The following is a 26056-nucleotide window of genomic DNA, read 5'->3' on the forward strand; positions in this document are numbered from 1 at the left end:
GGGAAAGAAAACAGTTGTCTGTGTTTATATGGCTCTGTCTCATTTGGAAGGTAGCTTCCTACTTCCTTGATACCTAACTAGGAACCTTCCTAATAAGGTACCTTGTTTGACTGTAGGTAGGCTGTAGGCTTTTATGTGACTGCAAAGAACTGATTTTGGTAGGAGAGCGAGGCTACAGTTTGGCACTCAGCAGCATACAATTGGAGTAGGAGTCAGGCCGTCTCACAGACCAGTATCCTGTCCAGGGGGTGTACATGTATAGACCTCAAAATCCAGAGTGTCAAAAGTTCAAGAGTTCTGAAAGGTGTCGTCCCCCAATAAGCATGCGGGCATCTCCTGGGCCCATCAGTAACAAGATGCATCATCCCCAACATCCGTTTCATCAACATTAGACCAGTGGTGTAGCTGTTACAGACTTTGAAAATTTGACATTTTTATAGCGCCCCCATCAGTCCATCAGTGTATTTTTTTAAACAGCATAACACAGTGCCAAAATGTGTCATCCTTCCAAGTTCTGTCAAAATCAGACCAGTGCTGTCTGAGATAACAGCTGAGATATCACGTTGGACGGATGGACGGACACAGCCAGATCCATACCTCCTTAACCCCCCCCCCACCCACCCACCCACTGCTAAACCAAAGCAACACATCACCTACACAAATAATAAAATATATAACATCTAATCTACTGTATCACTGCAGAACACTAACATTGTGTAACTGTTAGCTAGCTGTGCCTAATGGATGTACAGCAAGGGAATACTTTGCTGTAGGGAGGCCAACTATCGGCAGCCTAGGGGCACAGAGTCGAAGGAAACTCATGTTAGCAAGCAGTAAAAGGAAACTGAGGTTGCGATTGTCTAGCAGAAGGATCGCAGGGTAAGACAGTTAATATATGAAATGTTTTTCACTGGTTGACCTATCCCTTAAAGTTGAATGTGTCAATGTAATATTTTTGTATCTCAAAATACTCAACAACGACTTTTGGACACTGAGCTTATCTCCCACCGCTAGTTGGATTTCAGAACAATTTCTTTTGACAGTGCAACAACTGAGTCACTTCCTGCTCTTTCAACCAATCACAAAGAGGCAAAATCTGATGTGTCTGGAAAAATGCTGAATAGTCAGGGGATCAGCTGGTCGATGTGAACAAAGTGACAGAGAAAGAAAGCGCAGGGGCCTTGGCAATCAAACAAAGAGCCACGACGGTAACATCAGAAAGAAACTGGCGTCGGAAAATGAGGCCATTAATAAAATGATCTATTGAAGTAGCTAGATTATTTGGCTTTTAGTAATTGCCAAGAAATAGGGCCAGAAAAGCTGGCAGCAGCCACCCTGACTACGCCTGGAGAAACACGGAGAAAAGGACTCTGAGAACGCATGAGTGGACATCCATGAGGAGACAGGCGGACTAATCTAATCCAAATGAACCACAGGTTGGATCTCTTTTCTGTTGGTCAGGTCCTGTCCCTGGTTATCATAACTCCACTACTACGGTATCTTCCTCCTTCCCTCAATAAACAGAGATCTAAGTACTTATCTCCACAGCCGTTTGCGTGTTGGGGAAGCAGGAGCATAAACTCAGTGATAGAATTAGGGTGCAGTGGCAGTATTTCAGCCAGGTCCACTCTGCTGCCACCTCCCATCTCCTGATTTGTAACCTGGGCCTGGCACATCCATTGTAACTGTCAGCCTGGCTTTAGGACAGAATTACTTTGCCATATTAAAACAGAAATGCTGCAGTGGCTACAGTTGCAGCATTAAATAAATGTCCCTCCCTTGTCCATATGACAAACACACACTCAAAAACATTAGTACATATAGGTCAACAAACACATCAAACACATTCATACTCCCAAACTCAGATGCATATACTAGTGTAGGCCTACTCTCTCTCCTCTCTCATACAAGTACATGCACGCACACACCCACCCACACACACACACACACACACATACACACACCAGGGGAACAGCAGGGGAGGCGGACCTGCTCCAGTTAGTAAATCACAACCGAAGTGGTAATCTTTCAGAAACAGGGCCAACTTTTTTTTTGTTAACTGTACAGCCTGAAGAAATGGGGAGAAAACAGCCACTTTGCTTTTTGAAGGTTTAACCAACAAGGTGCAGGTCAGCATCTTACGCTATGCCAGAAGCTCCGCAATCTGAGTATTTAATTTGGGGCTTTTACTGAGCGTAACCTGGTCCTACAATACATATACATACATACACACAAATGCAGATTCACACAGCCACACATGCACAAATGCATTTACGCATTGCACAACTTCACACACAATTATACATATGCACGTACACACACACACACACACACACACTCACTTAATATTGAATAGAGCCATAAATTAGTTGGACTGCATGAATATGCTGCCTGCACCTCTCTGAGGTCTGCACACACTGGGCTGGGCTGGTGTGAACTGTACACTCAGCAGTCTGTAAGTGATTTCTGATGCTTTTAAATTCCCTCACCAACCCCCGCTGCCGGCAAAAAAAAATCTGTCGCAAGGGAATAGGGAGATAAAGAGACTGCGAGCTGGAGAAACTTGACATGAAAAGATAATGAGTGACAGTCATCTTTACCGAAGAGGAAAAAGGTAACTGGGAGAGAAATAAAACTAGGATGCAGCACCAGGGTTGCAGAGGTTAGAATTTGTTTATATATTTATTTTTTATCAGTAACATAATATCTTAAATTGATCACTCCATGAAATGAATTTCAGAGAGACCAAGGAAGAGGAAGAGAAAAAGAGCACTGCTTGGGAGCCTGGAGGCAGAGGCTGCATATGGAAACACTGCTGCAGGGCATGTCGACACGGGACTGGGGAGCTGTGATCCAGCATCTCTCCTGCAGCTACACACGCTGTCCAGGTCCGCTACACTGGAGCAGGAGCACTGACGCAACGCCTTGGGCCCAGGGCACCCTGGACCTACCAATTATGGAACAGTTTTTTCTATCCATTAGATAAGATAAGATATGATATGATACGATAAGATACGATAAGATACAATATCATATGATAAGACAAGATAAGATAAGATAAGATAAGATATGATACGATATGATGTGTCCCACAAAAAACATAATGTAAAATAATGATGATGAAGTGAATAAAATGTTAAAACTGGGCAAACTTTGACTTAAATGTCTTTTTCATCACAGTGAAATTTTAAATATTTTGGATGTTATACCTTTTCTGTACCTGTCCTAAGATAAATGGTCAAAATTTCAGACTGTATGAAAAAGGGGAAGCAGTGTATAAAAATTATAATTCCACAAATTAGGCTGAAGACAAGCACGAGGAATAAATAAAATGTAGATAGGGCATTTTAAACTTTAAAATTTCATTCTAAAGTTGCCCGTATTAAGACTTCATGGTGCCCCTGGGCACCAGCGACTCAAGTGCCCACCCACCCCCACCCCGCAGCACACAAACCATACCTATCCACAGACCAATACACAGGGTGTATTGGTCCTTGAGTAGAAATACTTTCTTACTGTACTCAAGTATTATTTCTGAGTATCTGTATTTTACTTGATTGTTTTTTTATACATACTTTTTGCTTACTACTACTCCACTACATTTTCAGTTTATAAATTATGTTTAATGTGAAATTATGTTATTAGAAATCATTAATACAGTGCAGAACTATTGTTTTATCTTTTGTTGACCTTAATGAAATATCATTACTAATCTCAACAGGTATATTATTCGGCTAAATCATAAGAAAGTTTATACTTTTACTTTTGGTACTGGCTGGCTTGATGCATTTGGGACAGAGGGACCGCGGTAAGTTGTTTATTTCCATGCGTATGCACGAGCTCTGTCCACCTGACAGCCCTCTGTTCCCGGTGATCCGGCCAAGATTTCGGCAGGGGTCCCGATGCCGATGCGTCACCGGGTGCCCGGCGAATGGCGTTTTCGGCACCGATGGGTACCAAGGCGATCGGGAGGAACAATGCGGCCCGTGGGCGCGAAAGAGAGGACAAAACAGCGAGACACATTGTGGGACAAGAAGTTAACGTGAGTGATTTTTTGGTCACTGTTGTCCCAAACTTATGTAGGCCTACTATATTATTGCAATTAAATGTATTTTATTTTTTTAATTATGAAAAAAAAAAAAAAAAAAACATCGGTTGCTTGGTGCCCCGCCCAGTTGCCCATATGGTTAATCCGGCCGTGGTTTAAAGAGTCTAGTATGTTTAATCCCAGTACCAATACCATACAAATGTGTCAGTACATAAAATATTCAGTTGTGGCAATTTCCAAGATTCTGCTCCAAAGTGACATGTCATTTAATATTCTTAAACATAACCTCTTGATAGTGCTACAGCCTGTCATTTTTGTTATATATGTATCAGAATTTTGCAAATCTCATTAAGCCCATACAGTATCTAACCTATCATGAATTAGCCTGTATATGTTATCTATTCTTGAACCATTATTTACCAATACACAGGATCTGATGGCACCATCCCCTGTTCCATTTCTGTGTGACCGCCTACAGTATGTAGCTGGGATATTAGACGACAGAGGGGTTAAGAGGAGTCGTTGAATTAGGCTGACAAACCTTCAGATGGCTCAAAAGGAAGTCTGGCATCTCAGGACCGCCTTCCTCCTCCATACCCGCTTTCAACACTGATCAGCATTACACTCCTCTACACTACCCTGCACTTACACTTACGCTTACACCTCGTTCACAACATTACACCATGTCATTTCCAACCACTGGTCTCAGCAACAAGAGGCTAATGGGACGTCATCAGATCTGTCACCACTGTCAAATGGACTTTTTCTTATTTTGAAGAAAAATGCCTTTATCCTCTGCATCCAGTTTCTCAAAACCAAATTTTTCAATCAAAAGACGTTTAGTTAGGGAGGTATTCAGGGAGGTGTAATGCCTGAGCAACATCCAGTATTATGCATTTCAGTACACGTGTGTGTAGTTTTGAAGCAGTTCATTTTTATAATCTGTTTAGTACAGAATCAATAAGATTAAAATGCATTTCCTTACACCAGACAGTGTTGACAAAAAACAGGTGATGCTCTGAAAAATTTTGTTTTTGAGAAACCATTTTCAAATCAGGAAGTTGCTCCAAAACATGGTTTGAAAGAGCTTGATCTACAAACAGATGTGTTTAGGTTACGTAAACTGTGATTTAAAAAAAACAAAAGCAACTCTTTTGTTCTAGTTCTATAGGATTTCTAAATCTTTCAATTAACAGCTGCCCTTATTGCTCAATAGATAAATGGTATTCCAATACTACCCATGTCTCATTCTCACAAGGTTGCAAGTGTGAAACTTTCATTCTGAATATTCAATCCAAACTCATTAAACAATGGATGAGCTGTTGCCTTCAGGCCTTGGTGGGTGAACAGATGATCACAAGGGCACAGGGAGGTTGTTTGAGCCTTGAGTGACAAGGCTCCACTTCCATCAGGGTGGGATCCAAGGCATCTTTTATTAATTCAATCGACAACTGTTGACTGACTGACTGACTGCCTGACTGACTAACTGGGGCAGCTCGAAAATGAGGATGCATCAGCACCACATCATCATATCCCATGTCTCAGCTAGAAAATCAAAGATGTATTTAACAAAGAATGTCAAAACAATGCAAGACAAGGACCCTTGTCAGTATGGGGATTCTTTGTTCTCACTCTTATTCATGTCTTCTCTGTCTCCCTGACACTTTCGCTCTTTCACAGTAGACACTTTCTTGTAAATGAATACCTTCTCGCATGCTATCTGTACAATGCCACTTGTTTTTGTGCTATCAGAAGCTATCTTGCCTCAAGGATCTTCTACCTTCTATAACTTGAAGAGACAATTAACTGATTGCTTTTTGTTCAACATCTACAAAAGGGGGAAAGGTATTTCTATGACACCTTCTCAACCTCTCACCGTTTTTCTCTGTTATGATATTTCAGTAGTGTGTCTATCAGATGTAGTCCTCTAGGCCACATATTACAATCACAACCCGCACTCCTCACAACTCCATAGCAACCCAGGTGCTATGGCAACCATGTTTGTCTCTAATTACAGGATTACTAGAATGTCAAAAAAAAGATGCAAAATAGACCCGGGCTTCATGTCAGTACCTGTATGTGGTCTATACATGCTTAAACTATACACAGATCTGAGGGTTAAGAATAAAAATCACATACTGAAAACATTTATGGTGGAGGAAATGTTTTTTGTTTTTCTAATCTCTAACAAGAACTCAACCACAACTATTTGTAAGTCTGCCTTACACTGAAGCCCTCTTGAATAAAAAGCCCTGAACATGAAGAGGAAGTCGAGAGCATATTTTTAAGGTAGCGGATGTACCCAAGAGACAAGGAAAATATAGAATAATCAAGACAACGGCTGGTAAGATGAAAACAGAGCATCCCGCAGGGACCTAGTGAGTTGGTGTTCCAACTGCTTTTTTCGCTCCATCTATCCCCAGACAAATTAAGGAGCACAAGACGACAGCATCTGCATCCTGTCTTGTGCGAAGAAAAGAAAAACATCTTTTTGACCTGTCTGTCGCTCGCCTTGCCAAATGCCATGTGTCTAAATAAAAATCTATGGGATGCAGACTGCAGAGCAAGAAAGTGTACCAGAAACAAATCAACAGGCACACAAACTCAGGAAAGTTAAAAGCTGCAATACTGTTGAGACAAAAGCAGCATGAGAAAACACAGTCATAATATCATAGGAAACAGTACGCTACACTCACACTTAGCCATCAGTCAGCTGCTGTAATAACCAGAATCAGCGTTAATCACCAAGACCATTAATCGCGTTTTCCAGTAGTTTTTCTTTCACGAATTCAAAGGTGTTAATCCACTACAGGGAAGACTAAAAGACACCAAATGTAATGTAACAAGGCAAATGTAACAGGTTTCTTCCAACAGATGACTAAATTGCAAAAATGACACAAAAGAGAAAGAGAGAAGAAAAAGATAAAGTGAGCCCTGCTAATATGACTCTAGATGATAATTAGCTGACTAATGCGGCGGAGTGCCACCTGCCAGTGCCATGTGAATTATCACTCAGACTGTACAGAGAATCGAAACCACACATCCTAGACGCTAGGCAAACCCATCCGCCACCCTTAGCACCAACAGTGTTTATGCAGTGGACTGGAGCGAACTGAGAGCTTCATACACAGTGTGCATGCTGGGAGGACCTCAGAGCACAGAGCACATTATACCCTGTTTCTCATTCTGCTAGTGCGCTGCTGGTCTCGCTGGTCTCCCTCAATATCTATCAATCCCTACCTCTTTCCTCCATCTCTCCCCGCTGGCAACCCGGCACCACTAACCCACAGCCAAACAGAGAATCCCCCTGCTGGCACACCAACTTTCTTATTTCAGGACAGTTTCCTGCCCCCTCCACTTTCTCTTCCTCCCTCCTTCCTCTCTCCCTCCAAAGCCCTGCGCAGCCATCCGTTGCCTCTGATCTCAACCAAAGCGTTTATAATTGATTCTTTAAGGGATAAGTTCTGTCTCTCGCTCTCTCTGTTTCTCATACTGACTCTCTCTCTCTCTCTCTCTCTCTCTCCCCCATTGCGTATCTCCACCACTCAATTCATTATTAAAAATCATATTTCTAAGGGCAGTAGCGGCGACAGGGTCACATGGATTAAATGGATTCCTCAGATCTCTCCTAGTTGTGAATTTGCCTCCCTCCCTGTTTTCTCACCTTTTGTCTCCCCTGCACCTCCCTCGTCAGTAGTCTATCTTTTCAAAAACCCTCTTTTCTTCATTCTGTAATTAAAAATGCCACAGAGAGTGGGTGAAAGGTACATGTGTGTATATATGTGTAGGGGGACGGGGGACCTGCTTGCCATCTCAGGAGCCCTCTGACAGGAAATCGAGGCCTGGGAACCTCGTAGGAGAAGCCACTCTGTGGGAAATTAGCTGCAGTTAAGTGTTAATGTGTTTACTGCGTTAACTAGGCTAAGAGGCAGGAGGTCTCACTGTCAGCTGGCCCTTGGTGGTGTTTGCTCTATATGCAAGCCACAGGGGGAGAACTGAGTAGTATTTAAAATATGCATCTTGGCTCCTTTTCACTACTTCCCTGGAAAAGTGATAAATATGTGATAAATAATGTGAGCCAAAGCAGCTCCCCACTTCACAGTGAGTTTAATGTAGAATATCTTGAGATCAGCACCTTGATTAGTTGAAGGATGATTCTGAATCGACACGTCACAGAGCTCATGATCTAATTATGCGACAGTTCACACTCTAATTTGACCTTCCAGACGACGAGAGAAAAAGGCGGAGATGTGTCAGTGAGAGCCACTGGCCTCGTTACGCTCAGAGAAGCCTGTGTTTTTTTTTCATTAGGGATGCATCCATTACTCAGCAACAACCTAATTGATCCTTGTCTTTGAGCACTACAGTAATAGCGAATTGATTGATCTACCCTCTAGAGAGGGAGTGGTGGGAATTGTTCAGCCAAAAAGAATGTCAGAATCACTGGCTTTGAGCTGATGGATGAGACTGGAATGGCAATTAATAAAAAAACGAGGAACAAAGGTGAACTGTGTCAAAAACAGTTGATGAGGAATGGGAGATTAAAGCATGTTTGAATATCTGATATCACAACTGGCAGGTACCTCAAACAAACTTCCTACCTGCCATACCATTCATCACATTTACATACTCAGTGTAATTAAAAGATTATAGCTAGAATTAATCTCAGAAGTCAGAGGCAAAGGTTAATTTATCAAAGCATTTCAACTTCCATGACATTTAAAAAAACATTTATGCTTTAAAAAACACATCACGAAGATAGCACTTTAACAGCTGGTCAGATGAAGCATTAATACCCTTACGAAGTTGTGGTGTTTATGAAATGTGATCCATGGGCAGGTGTCTCTGACAGGCTTTCTCTATTGATCAAGTCTCATTAGCAACACGTCTCTGTGTACCACCAGGGTGGGGGTTGGGGGTCGGGGGGCAGCTGAAATGGAGCCGATGGTTCAATACTAGTGATTGTGGTAATTGTGTAAGAGTATGGGTTACACAGGGGGTGGGGCAGGAGATTTGTGGGGTGGGAAGGGAGAGGATTACAGCACATGGACCTGACAGGGAGATTGAATGGACCAATGGGAACTATTGAGAAATACACAAACAAAACTGTCATGTAATATGCCATGTGAACTCATTTCAACTGAAATGATCTGGTCTTAACTCCTGCCAGACAATGGCATAGGTAACAGCTAAACAGACACAATATTTGTCTCCTAACATTTGGGTGGTTTAATGAAGCTATCTGTTAACTATCTCCTAAGGGGGCGATCACACCGAGAAGCGCCGCTACAGGCGCAGCCGCGTCAAAAACGTCTAGGCAGACCGCTGTCGGGCAAAACAGCTTGGTGCGCCTGTGGAGCAGGGCTGCGTGCGCGACCGGGTTAAAGACCGCTAATATCAGTTTTTCATCTGTGTTTGCCAGTGTCCCACCGTTCCCACCACATCAAACCGCATCAAAACAGGAAGTAAAGCCCGCCTTCTGCATGATTTGATTGGCTGCCTGGCCCAAATGTGACATTGACGAGCGGTGCGACTTCGCGCCTTGCGCTGAAAAGTTGAGAATATTTGAACTTTTATGCGCGCCTAAAAACCGCCAGAAAAACGTGACGCGCGTCGCAAGAAAAGAGCGCACGCCAGGCGCGCCGTACCATAGGAAAACAATGGTTTTGGTGGCGACACGTTTCTAGCAACGCTTCTCGGTGTGATCGTCCCCTAAGATGTGTTAACTTGAGCTTGTCTGGAAGACAGGCTGACATGTTAGGAAATGTCAAAAACTACCTTTTTGCTAGTATTACAGTTGAATGGGAGGGGCCTTGTCAAGTAGCTTGTGTGGAATATGGGATATTTTTTTTCTTTTTCCAAGATATAGATTTGTTGTAAAGAGATCAGTATAAGATACATCTTTTGAAGTCTGCTACAAATTTCAATAGCTCTGGTATTCAAAGTCACCTGTAGCGATTCATGTTCTTCCAAATTTCAAGAAGTATAAAATTCTTGAAATGTCGACTAAAATTGAGTTTGCAATTTTGCACTACGAAACTTCTCTCCTGGGAGGATGCCCTCACACCCCCCGAGCTGGATACTTTTCTCACTTGGCAGGCTATTCTACACCCTTGTGAATACACCGGGACGAATCGTGCTGATTAAGAGGAAAACGGGACATTGTAGGCTGGGTGGGTACAGGATTAGAGCATATGGACTGGACAGGGAGAGTGAACAGAAAACCAATGAGATGCAGTGACAGAGAAAACCGTCATATGTCAAGTGAACTCAGTTTAAATAATCAGTTCTAATCTTGCTGATCAGTTTTGTTCATGATAAATCTTATCTTATTACAACTAAAACCAAAATACAACAAACATTTTTATTTTCTACTATGCATTTGGATAGAGCCTGACATTTTTATTTCATTTTTACAAAATTGCAAGAGTGGGCGAACAATTTGGACAAACAACTGACCAGCCGTAAAAGGGAGATGCAGTTGGGCTCTGCAATTTCTGAGAGGTTAAATAAGCACAAACCTGCGTGTCTCCTGATAGTGCTTCTACTTCTGCTACTGCTGTGGCAGCTGCTGCTTTGTGTCTTTGTCTCTCTCTGCAGCACCTTGACCATTATGTTCAATATCATCGAGAGGACTTTGTTGTTACCTGGGCCCCGGTCTCTTTGTCTATACTGCTCTCGCTCTCTCTGTCTCTCTCTATCTGTTTCTGTCTCTCTCTCGACTCATTTTCTCTCTCTCACCACCCTATACTTCAGCTTTGAGTCGAGCAAAGTTCTAAGTCTGGCAGAGTTTTCTTGGTTTCTTGGTGATAGAAGTCAGACGTGGGTGGGCTGGGATGGCAGTGACATCAATCAGGTTGTGACATCAATCAGCTATCAACTATCAACATTTTATCTGCAGAGGGTTCCTTAGTGCGGCTGTGCGATAGACTGTTTACTCAACGATGTCTCCCACTGCAATCCCATACTTTCTGGGTTGATTCTGTAGATTTATGACTCCTACATGTGTCTATGTATGTGTCTCTTTAATTAAACACAAGGTCATAAAAATAAAATTATGGGTCTTCGTATTTCAGTCACTTTTTACTGTTTTCTTATTATGTCCAGCAGCCATGGTTCATAAGCTGTAGGCCACATATTAATATTAATTGGAGGTACTTTTTCTTTCCTGCTGTTCTTTAATATCAGTTGAGGTAAAAGACTTAAACCCAACCTTCCGGGTCTACAATTAGTAAATGTCTTTCCAAGGAGAAAGAGCAGAGAGGGACAGAAAGAGAGGACAGAAAGAGAGAGAGACAGAGAGACAGAAAGAGAGAGAGAGACAGACAAAGAGAGAGAGAGAGAGAGAGAGAGAGAGAGAGAGAGAGAGAGAGAGTTGCTAATCTGTAATACTTACAATGGTAATGATTGAAAATTGGATATTTGGCACTGTGTCCCATTGGGTATTGGGACCAATAACAGTTAAATGATCGCAAGGACATGGCTTTGGCATTGACAGGTCAAACTATATATCTATTGCTTGTCTATCTCTGACAAGGACATACTGTGCTTCTGATATCGAGGCTAATGGAGGACTCAACACCTGAACATGGACCTGAACACAATGTGAAATCAATACTGATACAGTAGAAGCCGGTCCTAGTCCATTCATCCATCAGGAGATTAGATACTGTTACATTACAGATTCTCACTAACCCAATGGAGAGGACCCACATTAAGTCTCAACATCACTGTGGTCAGATTCCTTTATTTTCCAACTTTATCAGAGCAATTTACAATGAAACTAGACTCCCAGATACCATGAGGAGCGGAAGCTATTTGTTTCCTTGGCTATCTTCCACAGCCAGTGAGCGGCTAGCTAGACTCGCTGGCGGTGCTGGGAGTAAACAAGCAGAAGCTGCCTACAGTGTTAATCACAGTTTTACTGCTGCCATGCTCTGGAGTTTGCAGGCAGAGGCTGAGTGGGAGTGTTCATCTTTTTTTTTTTTTCTCTCTCTGTTACAGCGAGGATTCTTTCCACACCATTAGTGCTCCCTGCTGAGCTGTTCCATCCAGGTCCACTACTGTACTAATACAGTAGAGCCCCGCACAGCACCATCTGCCATAAGCACAACTAACTAAATGTGGACACATCAGCACATTAGAGGAGCCGCGCCATGTGGGCCACGGTGCACCCGCTGCTGTAGTACATGGTTTTATGGGCTATAGGGAGAAAAAAAAAAAAGGAGTCTCTTGGAGCATGGGATATTCTACCTCAGAGGACCGCTGAAGGGCATAGGGAGAGACAGAGAGAGAGAGAGAGAGAGAGAGAGAGAGAGAGAGAAGAGAAGAGAAGAAAAGAAAAGAAAAAAAAAGAATGGCTGAATGGGGTGCAAAGAGAGAGACATAGTGAGAGAGATGAAAGGATGAAGGGGGGGTCAACATACTGCAGCAGTGTAGAAGTCTAGTAGGTGTAGTAGGATGCTTTGCACAGACTATAGCGTTAGAATCACAGGAGAGAATCAACAGACATCTGATTAACTGGAATCACACACACAGACGAAACTAATATCATGACATTTGAAAAATGATAATTGACGTCTGACATGTAATCAGACTGCTTCTTTGATTGTATTGTAGCTCTGCACAATCACAAAGTAAATACTATGTCATATTAGATTCTGATTAATGAATTCATTTATTCAATTCTTAATGAAGAAAAAGTTGTCTTTTTTGTTTTCTATAAGTCAAAGGTAAAGGTTGGCTTCATTAGAATGAGAAAACACCTCATTCAAATGAGGAAACATCTCTCAACAACTGATTAAAGCCCGGATGCCAGAGTAAATTTCTTGGTGTCAATAAAACCCATGTTAAATTACCAACCATTTGCGCTTCTGCTGCAAGAGAGAGTTATCCGCAGAATAAGGTCAATATAGTGCTGTCAGCGTACCCCTCACTACAAACAGGTGTTTTGACCATGGTAGACAGACGCGAGAGCAGATTAAAAATTAGGTCATTATGAGCACAGCTACTCCACTGAGACACAGTAAACCCCGTGTGCTTGAGATAGCTCAGTGGGATTTACTGCAGCTGTATCTGATGAATCCACATAACACACATAAAGGTCAGGAAGATTCCAGTCACTAACTCTGTATGCCTGCAACCAAAGGGTAATCTAACAGACAAAGAGAAAAACAACCTCTCTCACAAAAACTCCCAGAGTAGCAGGTATTAACTTTTAAATCATAATAAAGCAACTCTTATGGCACAGATCCAGCGTTCAAATCCAATCTGTCATGAGTACACCGTTCAACCTTCAGAGACTGTACGCTATCACGGTAAGAGCAAGCTATAGGGCCCTGCAGCGGACTTGTACATGGGGTGTATGTGTACACCTAGATGTTGTGTTCTCACTGGCCCTGGGCCTGTGAGTCCGTCACAGCTTGAACAATGGCTCTCAGTCCCATCCTAAGGGGAAACAGTAGGGCTGGAGTGATGGAGCCCAACAAACATGCGCTGCCTTTCCTTTTCTGGCAAGAGCTTGCTCATATATCCTGCCATGTCATTTCCCAAAAGCAAACATCAGAGGTGATTGGTCAGCAGAGGCCATATTATGTAGAGGTTATGAAAAACAATATCAAAATTGACCTTGTATTACAACCATGTTCAGCAGACCCTGGTCCTGGCACTAGCAAGCCTCAGTTGGCCCTGCATGCTGTGGACAACGGGTTATTGACACAACTGACTCACCGCTGTGAAGTCTTCAGCACTGCACTGCCTGCCTCGGTAGCTGCAGGCGAGCAGCATGTCCTTGATGTCGTGGCCCGTCCGGTCGCAGAACTCGCGCATGTTGAAGGGGCGGGGCTTGTAGCTGTCAAAGTCGGCCCTCTCCTTCAGGATCTGCAGGACACTCTCCTCCACCATGTAAGTGTCCCGAATCTCATACCTGGACAGGAGGTTTCTAGATTGAGCTCATAGGGTTTAATTAGACATGCATAATGAGGACACACACAAAAACACACACACACACATGCATGTATTCATGTCCATGCTTTTATCTCCATGCTCCACTTGGTGTAAAAGCACCAAAAGAGCACTGTGACTTTATGCTTAAATGACCATGTTTTGTTTCCAATTACTGGACCTCATTGTGTATCACATCCCTCCAGCTAAAGAAACAGTTTTTATTTGCCCTTATTTGAGAAGCAAATGTCATTTAAATGTCATCTTGAAATCACATGTAAGCCATTAAATAACTTCCATAGCTGTACCAATGGCAATAAGTATTTTTTTGAAGGGACTTGTTTGCAAATTTGACAGAAATGATTTCATAACTTTCTCAAAAAAGAAAAGATATAAAAACTTCAAATGTTTTACAGTCTTGACTAACAAACAATAGAATAGGCATCTAAGAAGTTCAATGAAGATTTGCCTTTACTAATTCTTAACAGTCTGCCCTTCAAGCATTCTCTATAAACTTTAATTATCATCTTTAATTATCAAACACAAAACCTTAAGCTACCCATTAAACAGTAAAAAATAGACATGTCTTCAGGGGATTCCCACAGACAACAGAGCAAGAAGTAACCTTCTACCTCAACTCTATCTAACAATGTTCATTTAAAAAAAGTTGGCAGGCAGACAAACAGTTTCAGCAGGGCAATAGGGATTATCTTGTAAAAAATTAATAGAGAAACAGTAGAAAGAGGATAGTCAGCCTTTGACTGAGCCAGAGAAGCAGAAATCGTTCTGCGATGTACTGTATGCGTATGCCAGGCTCTCTCTAAGACCCGCACTGAGCTCAGGATATTATCCACATGTAGTCTGTAACTAGCAGCTCAGCTGTGACATGCGAGCCGCTGCGGGTGGCGCCAGCTGGGTGAAAATAGCTCATCATTTAAAGGATGGTAGTATTTCTCTCTTTATACAATCATGTCAATCATTCTGCCAAATAGTTTAGATTAACTGTGATTTAGATGGTAAGTGTGCATTCATATCCAGGTTAAGGGCCCTCACCGCACAGAAATGCACGTATACGTTTAATTCAAAGCAAAACACTGCTGCAATTTTTTGAAGTGCATAACAGAATCATATGCATCACCTAGGGGTCACGCACACTGGGTTTCTCCCTTTCCGCTATTACTTTCTCTCTCTCTCTGTCTCACACACAAGCACACAAACAAATATACTCTCATCTATATCTCTCATAAATATACACTCTATACAGTGTATAAGAATGTGTATATAGACACACACACCCTCACACTCACACACACAGAAAAAGAAAACTCTGGGGAAGTAATTTATTGCATGTCTCTCCCTGACAACCACCATCAACCTCCAGCACCTGCTCACAGTCATTCACAGATACTAATTAACCTCAATTAACTGGAGCGGCCCTACCTCGAGAAAGCACGGCCTGTCGATGACCCCTACTGAGTGACGGGCCATCACTGGGTACAAGCATCCAAATTACGGAGTGCTAAGATTAAACACTAGTGACAGGAGCTTATGAGTACAATTTGTTAGTGCACACGGAGTCTGACTATCAGAGTGGCCGCACTGCACAATGATTCATGAAGATTTCTTCAACTAATTGAGCAACAAGGTGGTCATCCTAGCTGCAAGTTCCAAATACTGTACTGCAAGATAGCCTCCATGATATCTCAACTATGATGTGGAGTTTTTCCTATGACTGTCTCAATTTGTGTCCCAAAGCTAGAAAGTAGGAATTACTGTAAGACTGTATTCTGCGACGCACTCGAGAGACAAAGGCTTATCCTTCTCCACTGACAATAAATTTGAGAATGGCTTTGTGAACACTCCGACAGCAGACTGATTTTTCATGGATAAGGGCACATTTTTAAAGCGTAATTGGTGGTGAAGCTCAATGGATTAAAAACAAACTAGAAATAACCGCCTCATTGTATGCCTCCGCCAATAAACTTTGTTTTATCATTGCAAGGACAGTCTTTATTTATTGAACATATATAATTAATGTGATTATTAGGTCAACTTAAAGGATTTTGGTGTCTGCAAAAGTAAGTGACAGCACTTCCACCGTTTTTGTAGAATGACCCAAGATCGTTTTCTCAGCTACAGTGGTAAGCAAAACATTATGATGTCACAGTGAAGTTGACCTTTGAACTTTTGGATATAAAATGTCATCACTTCATCATTTTATCCTGTTAGACATTTGTGTGAAATTTTGTCATAATTAGCGTATGAATTCTTGAGTTATGGCCAAAAACGTCTTTTGTGAGGTCACAGTGACCTTGACCTTTGACCACCAAATTGTAATCAGTCCATCCTTGAGTCCAAGTGGACGTTTATGCCAAATTTGAAGAAATTCCCTCAAGGAGTTCCTGAGATATCGCATTCACGAAAATGGGACGGACGGACGGACGGACGGACATACGGACGGACGGACAACCCGAAAACATAATGCCTCCGGCCACGGCTGTGGCATAAAAAAAGATACAAGGGCAGTTCAAGCTTTGTCTGTGTCAGTGAACAAGATTTTGTCCCTTGATGACGGGAATAATGTAAATTCAGTAGATCCCACGGATGAAAAATATCATAATACATTCTTTATTTTATTGTGAACACTGCCTTAATATTCAGGTAGCGATGTGGTTTCAACTCGTGTCCCAACCAGACAAATTACAAGAAATGTAATATGTTCCACTGCAGCTTGGATGTTGTTTACCTTACCAGAATGAAATGAAATATTCTCCGTGTGAGACAGTATGCGCTGTAATTTAGAATGAGGACTTTGGCTTTTTTTCTCTGCAGTGTGCTCATCATTTTGAATGTAGGTAGATAGCAATCAGTTTACACTTCAAGTTGAATGGCTGTGTTGGTGAAAACAGCGTGACGGAGAAGATTGGGACTATTGTTCTGACCAAGTGTTGCAGCGAGAGCCACACAATGTTGTCATCAAATTCAATGCTGCAACAGGGGGTTCACACATCCAAGACCGAGACCAGGTGTGAAGTGGAACAGGAGGCAAGTAAACTGCCTGTAGAATTTGATACATTTTTCAACATCTAATAACTATGACTAACTACTAATGCACTAACTCTTCCAATAAAAAGCTCTATCAAAATTTTAACAGTGACTTCATTAAACAACCGTCAATATTGTCATGAAATATGTTTAAGACCTCTGCCTCTACCTGTGTGTGACTTTCCACAAATCCAAAGCAGACTCTCCATATCGACTGTGGCTGATTATGATGCTTTTTAAAGTAGCAATTTCTGACATTTTCATATAAATGTTTGTTTTGCTACTCTGTATTGCCAATTTATATAACACAATAGTGATTCAACCTCTACCCCGTTCATGAAAGCTTTTACATTTGCTGCATTTGTTGTTATAAACACCCAGTATTAGGTATGTCTTTCACGGGAAAAATCCTCTGGCACACAGGAAGCGATGCCGTTTTCGGTTTTGGCAGCAGCAATAGCGGTTTGTTTGGAATAAATAGAAGAACTTGGTAGTTGGCATGAGCAGCAATAGGCATCATGGCAGGACAGACAAAGAAAAGGCCGGTACCTGCAGAAACTTATACTTCATCAACAGAAAATTCAAGGAAAAAGGCGTCAGACAGTACTGGAGACAAGTTTGATTGTGAAGTTTGATTGATCTCCGGGAAGTTCAGTGCAAAAACACCACAGCAATGACCGCTTTTCACCAAAGATGTTGCCTAAATAAAAACAATAAACTAGGATCTTGCAGATTACCACTTTAAATCTTTTTCTTAACTTAGGCCAATACTGAAATAGATGATTATTACCCCTAGATTATTAGATTATCATTTAGCTGCAACAGTACTTTGTGTTTATTACATTTGGCTACCTTGTGAACTGCATCAAAGTAAGACAAATTTAATTAAATGATTTTGTTCTTCTTCTGGGTTGTGTAGGGCTAATAAATCGTCTTACTGTAGTTTTAATTCTAGTTAGCAAATACTAGCTTGAACATGTGAATTGGCTACAGTGCATTCATCACACAGTTTAGGGCAGAGTGACAGCAGTTCTGACTGGAGCTCAACCAGCTCTGCTTTTCTAAAAGGGACTGACCTTTATCAGAAATCACCCTAGCCTACATTTTTAATAGCTTTAGAAAACAAAAAACATGGCTTTAGTAGTTTTTTTTTTTTAGGGGGAATACAGTCAGACGCCTGATCTGCAAAAGAGCTGCAAAACACGTATTTTAGAGAGAGAGAGAACAGTGTCTATTTATTGCAAAATGGAGTTGCAATACGAGGAAAGTGTCACCAAACAAGTTAAATGATTGTAGAAAGTATTACAATTCTGTTGAATGAATTTTTATTTATATAACAGTTTAATTTTTTCAATGATTTGAGATCATTTTAAACTCTTCAACACTGACTTATGGCACACCAAAATATGGTTTTGAGAGCAGGAGTGAACGAAGCTGCATAATACAGTGACACAATGACACATTCTAGGCACCAAACCCTAACTTTAATTTCAACAGGTTGCATATTTCGACAGACAACATGTTAATTAGCCTACTGTGTGCCCTGGATTTGGCAGGTGACATCACACAGGCCAGTTATTGACTGAAAAGTTTTAACTTAGATACACAGTTCAAAATCAGTTCAGTGCTCCGGTCCACATTGGGATTGCATCACTACATTGTCTTGCTTTATTGTAATAGGAAGACACAGCTTGTTGTGGTATATTCTGAACTTAATTGAATTGTATCCCGAGCCCCCGTTATAAGCAACACAAAGCTGCCAGGAGAGCACTTAAGACGCTGTGCTCAGATCCCCAAGTCAGGAGGCTTTAGTTGAAGCGGATACAATCACAATGATATGGGTGGATTTTTAATATTGCCCTGCCACTGCTCCCTAAAGCAATCACCGCACACTCACTATGTGGGGGTGGGGGAGACCAAATTGGATTATGGGCCACAAGCACTTTAATTTTCTGACGGAGACTAAAACGAATGAAGGAGCATCTGCATCGCTTCGCCACCTCAGGAGAGGAGTGAGTAAATAAAAACAACCACTGATTTTCAGAGAGGGCTTTGACAGTGAGTCTGTGGTCATAGAACTGTACTCACTTAGGACTTCATATCCTCAGTTCAATAGAAAAAATCTGTCTTCCTCCTTATAGCAGTTCAGTACTCCCATCGCATCATTAGGTTGGTGTTAATACCTCAGGCTGTGTGACAAAACAATGAGCCCATCTTGATATAATCTCAGTTAATTATCCAATTACCACTAATCGAGCTCATACAATAACGAGGATTGGAATGTTTGTGCAGTGTCCTTGAAATGAATAAATGCTATGATTTCTGATAGCAGGGTTTTGATAATCGCATCTTAATGATGGTGCACCTGTGACACAGTTATTATGCAACTCTGGTCGAGATCATAGAAATGCAAACAATAGCAGTTAAGATTTGCAAAAGAGGCAAAGTGAACCAAATAATCTCCCTAACATTGATGTGCAATCTCACAAGCAAACCAAGCAATAGAAACAAAATATTGTAATACCACACCACACATTGCTGTAGCTGGATGACACATGATCTGTTAACAACCTAATCCCATCACTAAATTGCCTACTTATGTCTCTCCAATGGTAATCTTCTCTCTGGTACACAATCACACTATAAATGCAAATGAACCCACATTTGCAAATACAACCTTGGAAGTAACAGTTTGAATTAGCATTTTCTGCATGATGATCTGATCTCCCCTTGTCTTCTCCAAAGCACTTTTCTACACCAGTCTGATGACATCCTGATTACAACTAGTCATCTTGCTGAGATGAATAACATGGACAAAGTTATCATGCATGACATTATGTGGCACTTCACACAGAGCGTAGTGATAACGTGAATTTAGGGCACATTTGCAAGCGAAGGGAACATGCTAAGGATTAAGCATTGCGTGAGCGAAAGAATCGCTTGCCTTACTTTCATCAGCTGGTCAAACATTTTTGTCAGCATGCTCCATATTACCATTACCTATTCCAGAATGACCTTTCTTTTGCTAATTATCATTTAATTGCTTTCACCACAGAATAAAAATAAAATTGAGCAATTTACTTCCAATGTTCTGCACTGCGGAGTGTGACTTCAATCCACAAAAGATACAATGAGAAAGAGATTGATTTTCTTGGTACAGAAACTGCTGGAGTGAAGACAGTAGTAGCTTAGCTAGACTCTACATGGTGTCTCAGACAGTCTGGCTTCCCTGGAAAGGTGGATATTGCATGCTGCTTTTTTCTGAGACAGTGTAGCGGACACATACTCGCAGCCACTGTTTTCACTCGTATGACACTTTGTTTTTCCTCAGCTATTTTCTAACACCACCCGCAGCATGTTGCCTGGTACCAAGGAGCTCGCCACTGAAATGTTTTCTACCCAATCAATGTTTAATTTAAAAGCAGAATCTGCAGGAGACCCAAACACTTTTCAACTACAAGTTCTCCAAATTCAAGTTGTCCCCAGTTCCACCTCAATCCTCCGATGCCCTCCGATCACACATTGGTTTTCTTCTACCTCAGTAAGACTGTTAGAGAGTAAGGTCTCCTAACAAAGCTGGCCTCTTGATCACTTCAGAGAGAAATAAACCAAAGAGGAAGGGGACGTCTCCTCCAGGGCCGAATGGAAACAAGGGGGCAAGAAATAGAGAGAGCGAGGAGTAGGTGTTTATCAGTGGGACAACACAGTAGCTTAACAAACAGCACTAATTACACGGGGATAAAGACTTGTTCATCACACGGCTTACGAGACACAAGTTAATTGCCTCTGCTTGTAGTCCCCTCCCTCCATCTAAAGTCCGCTCACTCCAAAGTCACTTTGGTTTGAGTGCCACTGCTTCTACCTTTTCATTTTTCTGTTCTCTCTCTTGTTCGTTCAAGACTTTTCCCCCTCGTTTTTTCTGGCACATCTCACTTTCACAACATGTTTGCTTCCAGGAAGAGTGGCTGAACGTGCTCTAATAAATGAAAGAGACCGTGGGACCCTATGTTGATATTTTAATGGTGTGCTATTACTGCTGACAGCACAAACATATAGGGAAACAAATCCACAGAGAGTGTAGTCCTGTTGGTTCAAATGTATACCATATAAAGCACTAGAAATGCACCCTCAAGCAGTGGAATCTATTGCCTTCCTGTAAGGTTATCAACCTGCAATATGAATGCATATATAGAGAGGTCACAAAGCAACATTATTCAGTATGAAAACTGAGATTGTATTGAGATTGTGTCCTTCATTGTAACTGTGCCTTAGGCTGGAGAGCCATGTGGATCAATACGCTATAAATACACACTGACTAATGTGGTCAAAATGGCATTTAGATGCATTTGTGTGTAGATTTTTTAAAATATATAAATGCAGTATGTGTGTGTGTGTATGTGTGTGTCTGTGTTTTACCGCTATAACTGTGAATACAGAGTGGAGGGTCATCAACTGTATTGTAGTCTAGGCTATTAGAATAATAGCCTAGACTACGACTTATGTCACCCAGCTTATATATTAGAATAAGCTGGGTGACATAAACCCCACACAGTCACAATAGAGCATAGAAAAGAGTGAATAAATCTCAAGTCAAAAGTTACAACAGTCAAGGGTGGGGTTTTCACAGCTGCTGAAAGACTGAATGATCAAAGCAAAGTGGAAATCAACAAGTGTAATGGGAGGGAACGCCGTTGTAAATCACTCACACACACACGTCTCTCCGCACGTTATCAGTGGGGGATTTAAAAACCCACTGTTCTACTTATCCACTACTGAAGTATTCATATCACATGAACTGTAAAATGATGATGAGGTGGAGAATTGCACTGACGGCATTTTTGCCTTCATCATTCTCTCTTGACCACTTAGAAATAGCTTATACATCATCAATTACCTGCGGTGTTCACATTGTCTGTAAACGATAAAATGTGCTGGTTTTTCTTTTTCTTTTTCATCAAGCACTGTATCAACAGATTCCACCAGATTGATCTTAGCGGTATTTTTCATGTTTCAGCTTAGGGGTTTGTACATACAGCAGCCTATGTGGAGTGTGGATTTCACTTGACATGATCTGTAGTGGCACTGCATTATTAAATAAGCTCCCTGCCTTCAACTCTGATGTTAAGCCTTTTTTTCCCTGAAGTCTAGCTTCATAAAACACCTTTCATCCAAGCCCTTTTTTTCCCTGAATTACTTCTGGCTAAGGTCAATCTAGGTTCATATTCAGCGAGCCTTAAAAGGTTTTGCATGCTTTGAGCATGTTGCTAGCAAAGCCCACGGTAGCTGAACAGCGGCAGCCAGCGAGACAGGTGTTAAAACACTGCTATGCACTTCCATGTGACATTTAAGCTTTCAGCAGAGAGAAATCAGACATCAAAGTAAACAAAGGGTGGCATTTCCGTTATTCAATAGAGGTTCAAAGTTCGCAGGTAGCTTATAGATATAAACTGCATTATCTAACAAGTAAAGCTTCATCTGGACATCTGGAGAGAAAGTTACACTATTTAGTCAGCGGTTTCAGTGGTTCAGTGATTTAGTGGGGTCCTTGAGGGAGATCAAGGGGGTTGTCAGAAAAATAAGGAATAGTTTAATACCACGATAATTCACCAGAATGTATCCCAATTCAAACAATAACTGTTGTAATCACAGGTTTCACTCTTACCACTACTACTGTATCTCCTCACACACAGTGGAGATAGTTAAGTCCTAAATCAACAACAACTAAAAATCCTGGGACAAAATCTTATCAACTGGGTGTCCATGCGGCTTAATGTGTGTCTATTTGGGAGTCTGTGTCCTGAACACGTTTGAGAACCCCTGGCTTACATGACAGATGAAACAGATTGTCATAGGTGAGGCAGGCTATTGATGGCAGATGGATTCAGGTAATAAAATTATTTGTTCACTGGAGAATTCATGGGAATCCCTGAGTGGCATGCTGTATTAATAGTATGAGGAACAGGCAACATTACCAACAGGTAGACCTAGTGTGGTGTGGCCTAAAGGTACAGGTAGACTACAGGTAGGTACTGGTACACACACATACACGCGCGCGCACACACCTGCCATTGAGCAAGGCAAGGAGCTCCCCAGCGTGGTACAAGTCGTTGCGCGTCACCCGACTGAAACGGAAGGAGTTGAGGTTGCAGAAGGTGACCGCCGGGAAGGCCATCATGGGTGTCGCCACCTCATCCAGCTTGGTGACATGAGGGTACTGGAAGTACAACTGCACGCGGTCCACACACACCATCACCAGGGCCCCCAGGGAGCCCAGGAAGAATAAAATCCACAGGACGCGCTTGACGCACATCCGTTCATACGCGAACATGTGCGAGATGCCATGCAGCGTGGATCTGCTGGCGAAAACTTCAATGGGAGCCGGCCGCTCGTAGTCTACGTCTTCCGACTCCGTTTTGAGATCCATGATGGCTACGGAGTGAGTTTAGACGGGGGAGTGACAGAGGGAATAGGCTTTATAGACAAGGGGATGCTTTTAATGGGAAGGAGGTTACTGAGTCTAAGTTCACGCCCTTCTACGCATGTAGCCTATTCAATGTTCCTCATGCAGTCCGTGTGAGATGTTGCGTCACCGACAGCCGGCAAAATACCCCCATTCAGAGCATCTCCCCCCCAAGAGATGCCTCTATATCCCGTCCCCAAATTATAGGTATTCTTGCAAACACAGACGGGGAGAGCAATAACCATGTGTTCTGCCTCGGTTAGGGTCACGGTGCCATAATAAATAGCCTGGTCTCCAGCGCGCATGGATAGATGCCAACGCTGTCCTCTCCTCACACAGTTTCTGAAACGATTATCGAGTTGATATTTCGCCTCCACGCTCAAAAAAGCAACAACAAGCGACAGATGTGGAAGAATCAGCTGGGTTGAGATGGAAGAAAACAAATCGCCAAATCGCTTCCACACCACAAAAAAAAAAAAAAAAAGAAAAAGAAAAAAAAATCATCTGAATACAAAAATCAAAGCAGCGGATTCATTCTCTGGATGGCAGTGAGTAGACTGGCTACATTGCTTTTCCTGCTCTTGATACAGTCCCGGCACATGTATAATAATAACAAGCCACTGGTTTCTTGTCAATAAACGTTTAAAAAAACAATCGTCGGGGTTTCAACCACAGTAAACAGCTGCATCATAGAGGAGCAGGGTCTGTCCTCGGTGCGCCTCTGCTTGCTCGCATCTTCCTCCGAACAGCCTCCACAACAATGCAGGGATAATTACTCCGTTTTATTTTTTAATTCCTGCGGGTGTATCCTTGAATGAAAAGGGTCTTATGCGATGGAGAGAAAAAAAAAAAGATAAATCCTGCTTCGTGAAAATAAAATCTGAGGAAAGCACCTCCGAGGCAGTCGCGGTCTGCCCGGATCAATTAAATTCGCCCCAAACAGGAGAGAGCAAGGATTGGACGGCATGTGTTTTACATTGGGTGACGAAGTCCAGTGTTGGGAAGTAACGTGTTACTTAGCAATGATATTACGTATGTTTCCAGGCAGTAGCGTACAATTTCTATTTTCAGTCATGATGTTACAGTTATGGATAAATAAATAATAATGCATTACTTTTGTCGTCACTCCCCCTTATCCAAAACTTGACGTTATCCCACAACATCACGTGATTCGCTCGTCATCCTCTGAGCTAGCTTAGATGAGAAATGGTAACGTTACTAAGTTTTCAGTACTTTCTTCGGGTGAAAATATTCACAATACTTTGATTTTATCGAGCTAAAAGATGACAAATACATTAGACATCAACGTTACCTGGCTATTCTGATCAATTCACAGGAGAAGTGTCCAAGTTATCCTGATTTTTGAAGGTAAAAGAGGAGCCAACCGCCAATTTAAAGGAAAAGTAACGTCGCGAGCGGTGTACTGCTAACAGGAAGTGGGCCTAATAAAAAATAGTAATTAGCCTAACTTACATGCCTTTTGAAATGAGTGATAAGCCAGGGTAGGTTTCACTTCAACTTTGGTGGTGGACACACTGACCACAAATCCCACTGACATGCTATGGGCATAGTAGTGGCCTAAAACCCTCGCTTCACCACCAAGAACGAAGCAAAATATACAAATTTACATGAGAAAATTATGCAGGCATGAGATGAAGTGGGAGAATTGTTGATTAATGCAAAATACACCTAGATAATGCCAAACTGAGCCCCTGATTTGAAGGGCAAACACTGATCAAAATCTGAAACTTGGCAGTCTAATTTGTAGTTGAAATGCCTTTACATGCGCTGAAAGTAGATTCAAACAACTTGGGGAAGGGGTGCTTCTCTAAAACTCAGCTGTGTTTCTATGTAGAAATATAGTAGCCTAAATGTTGGAGGCAGAAATAATTTGGGGGACGATTTGGCCTCATATTGAGGGTATCTAAGCCTATCGTAATAAGTAATGCATTGCTTCTTATACTCTATATACTCTATTGCAGCTCTGGCTTCCAGCCTATTCTAAATTCTATTAAATTGTGAATACAGAAGACTGTTGCCGACTGAACTGTATGTTTATGAGAAAGAGAGATGTTTTCAGTTGCTGACGTGAGCTGTAAAAGAGACGCCTGCAGCACTACACAAAAGGTTGACAAATCACTACCCATCATACCCAAGGGCAGTACCACTACACACCTATTCACTCTCACACACACACAAGTACACAGACACACTTTCTTATACACGCACACTTGTACACACCACATACACATGTACATAGCACACACACATTTGCACACACACACGTTAATACATACATACACAACGTTGCAGGCACACATGCACATACCACACACATGTTCACACGCACTCACACATGTTTACGCACGCATGCACATATACACACACTTGTACACACACACGGACAAATCCCTGAACAAATCTATTTTCTCCCCCTGACCGATTCTCTGTAGTTGACTGGAATTGAACATCCAAATATGTCAGTGAGAGTGAGCGAGCCAAACAGCGGCAGTAAGGCAGATGTGCCGCAAGACTGCCAGTGCCAAATCTGTCATAGAAGC

General features: G+C 41.9%; 1 protein-coding gene across 1 annotated transcript in view; it reads right to left on the reverse strand.

Annotated features, from left to right (window-relative positions):
- Nucleotides 1-23459, reverse strand: part of asic1b (acid-sensing (proton-gated) ion channel 1b) — a 147346-nt gene extending 123887 nt beyond the window's left edge. Inside the window, exons 1-2 of the mRNA XM_071903816.2 lie at nucleotides 23098-23459; nucleotides 13778-13973 (exon numbers count right to left, since the gene is read on the reverse strand). Coding sequence (XP_071759917.1) covers nucleotides 13778-13973; nucleotides 23098-23459 — 558 coding nt within the window. The remainder of the gene's footprint in view (nucleotides 1-13777; nucleotides 13974-23097) is intronic.
- Nucleotides 23460-26056: the final 2597 nt, after the last annotated feature.

The sequence above is a fragment of the Centroberyx gerrardi genome, chromosome 5, assembly GCF_048128805.1.
Source record: "Centroberyx gerrardi isolate f3 chromosome 5, fCenGer3.hap1.cur.20231027, whole genome shotgun sequence".
NCBI classification, from domain to species: Eukaryota; Metazoa; Chordata; class Actinopteri; order Beryciformes; family Berycidae; genus Centroberyx; species Centroberyx gerrardi.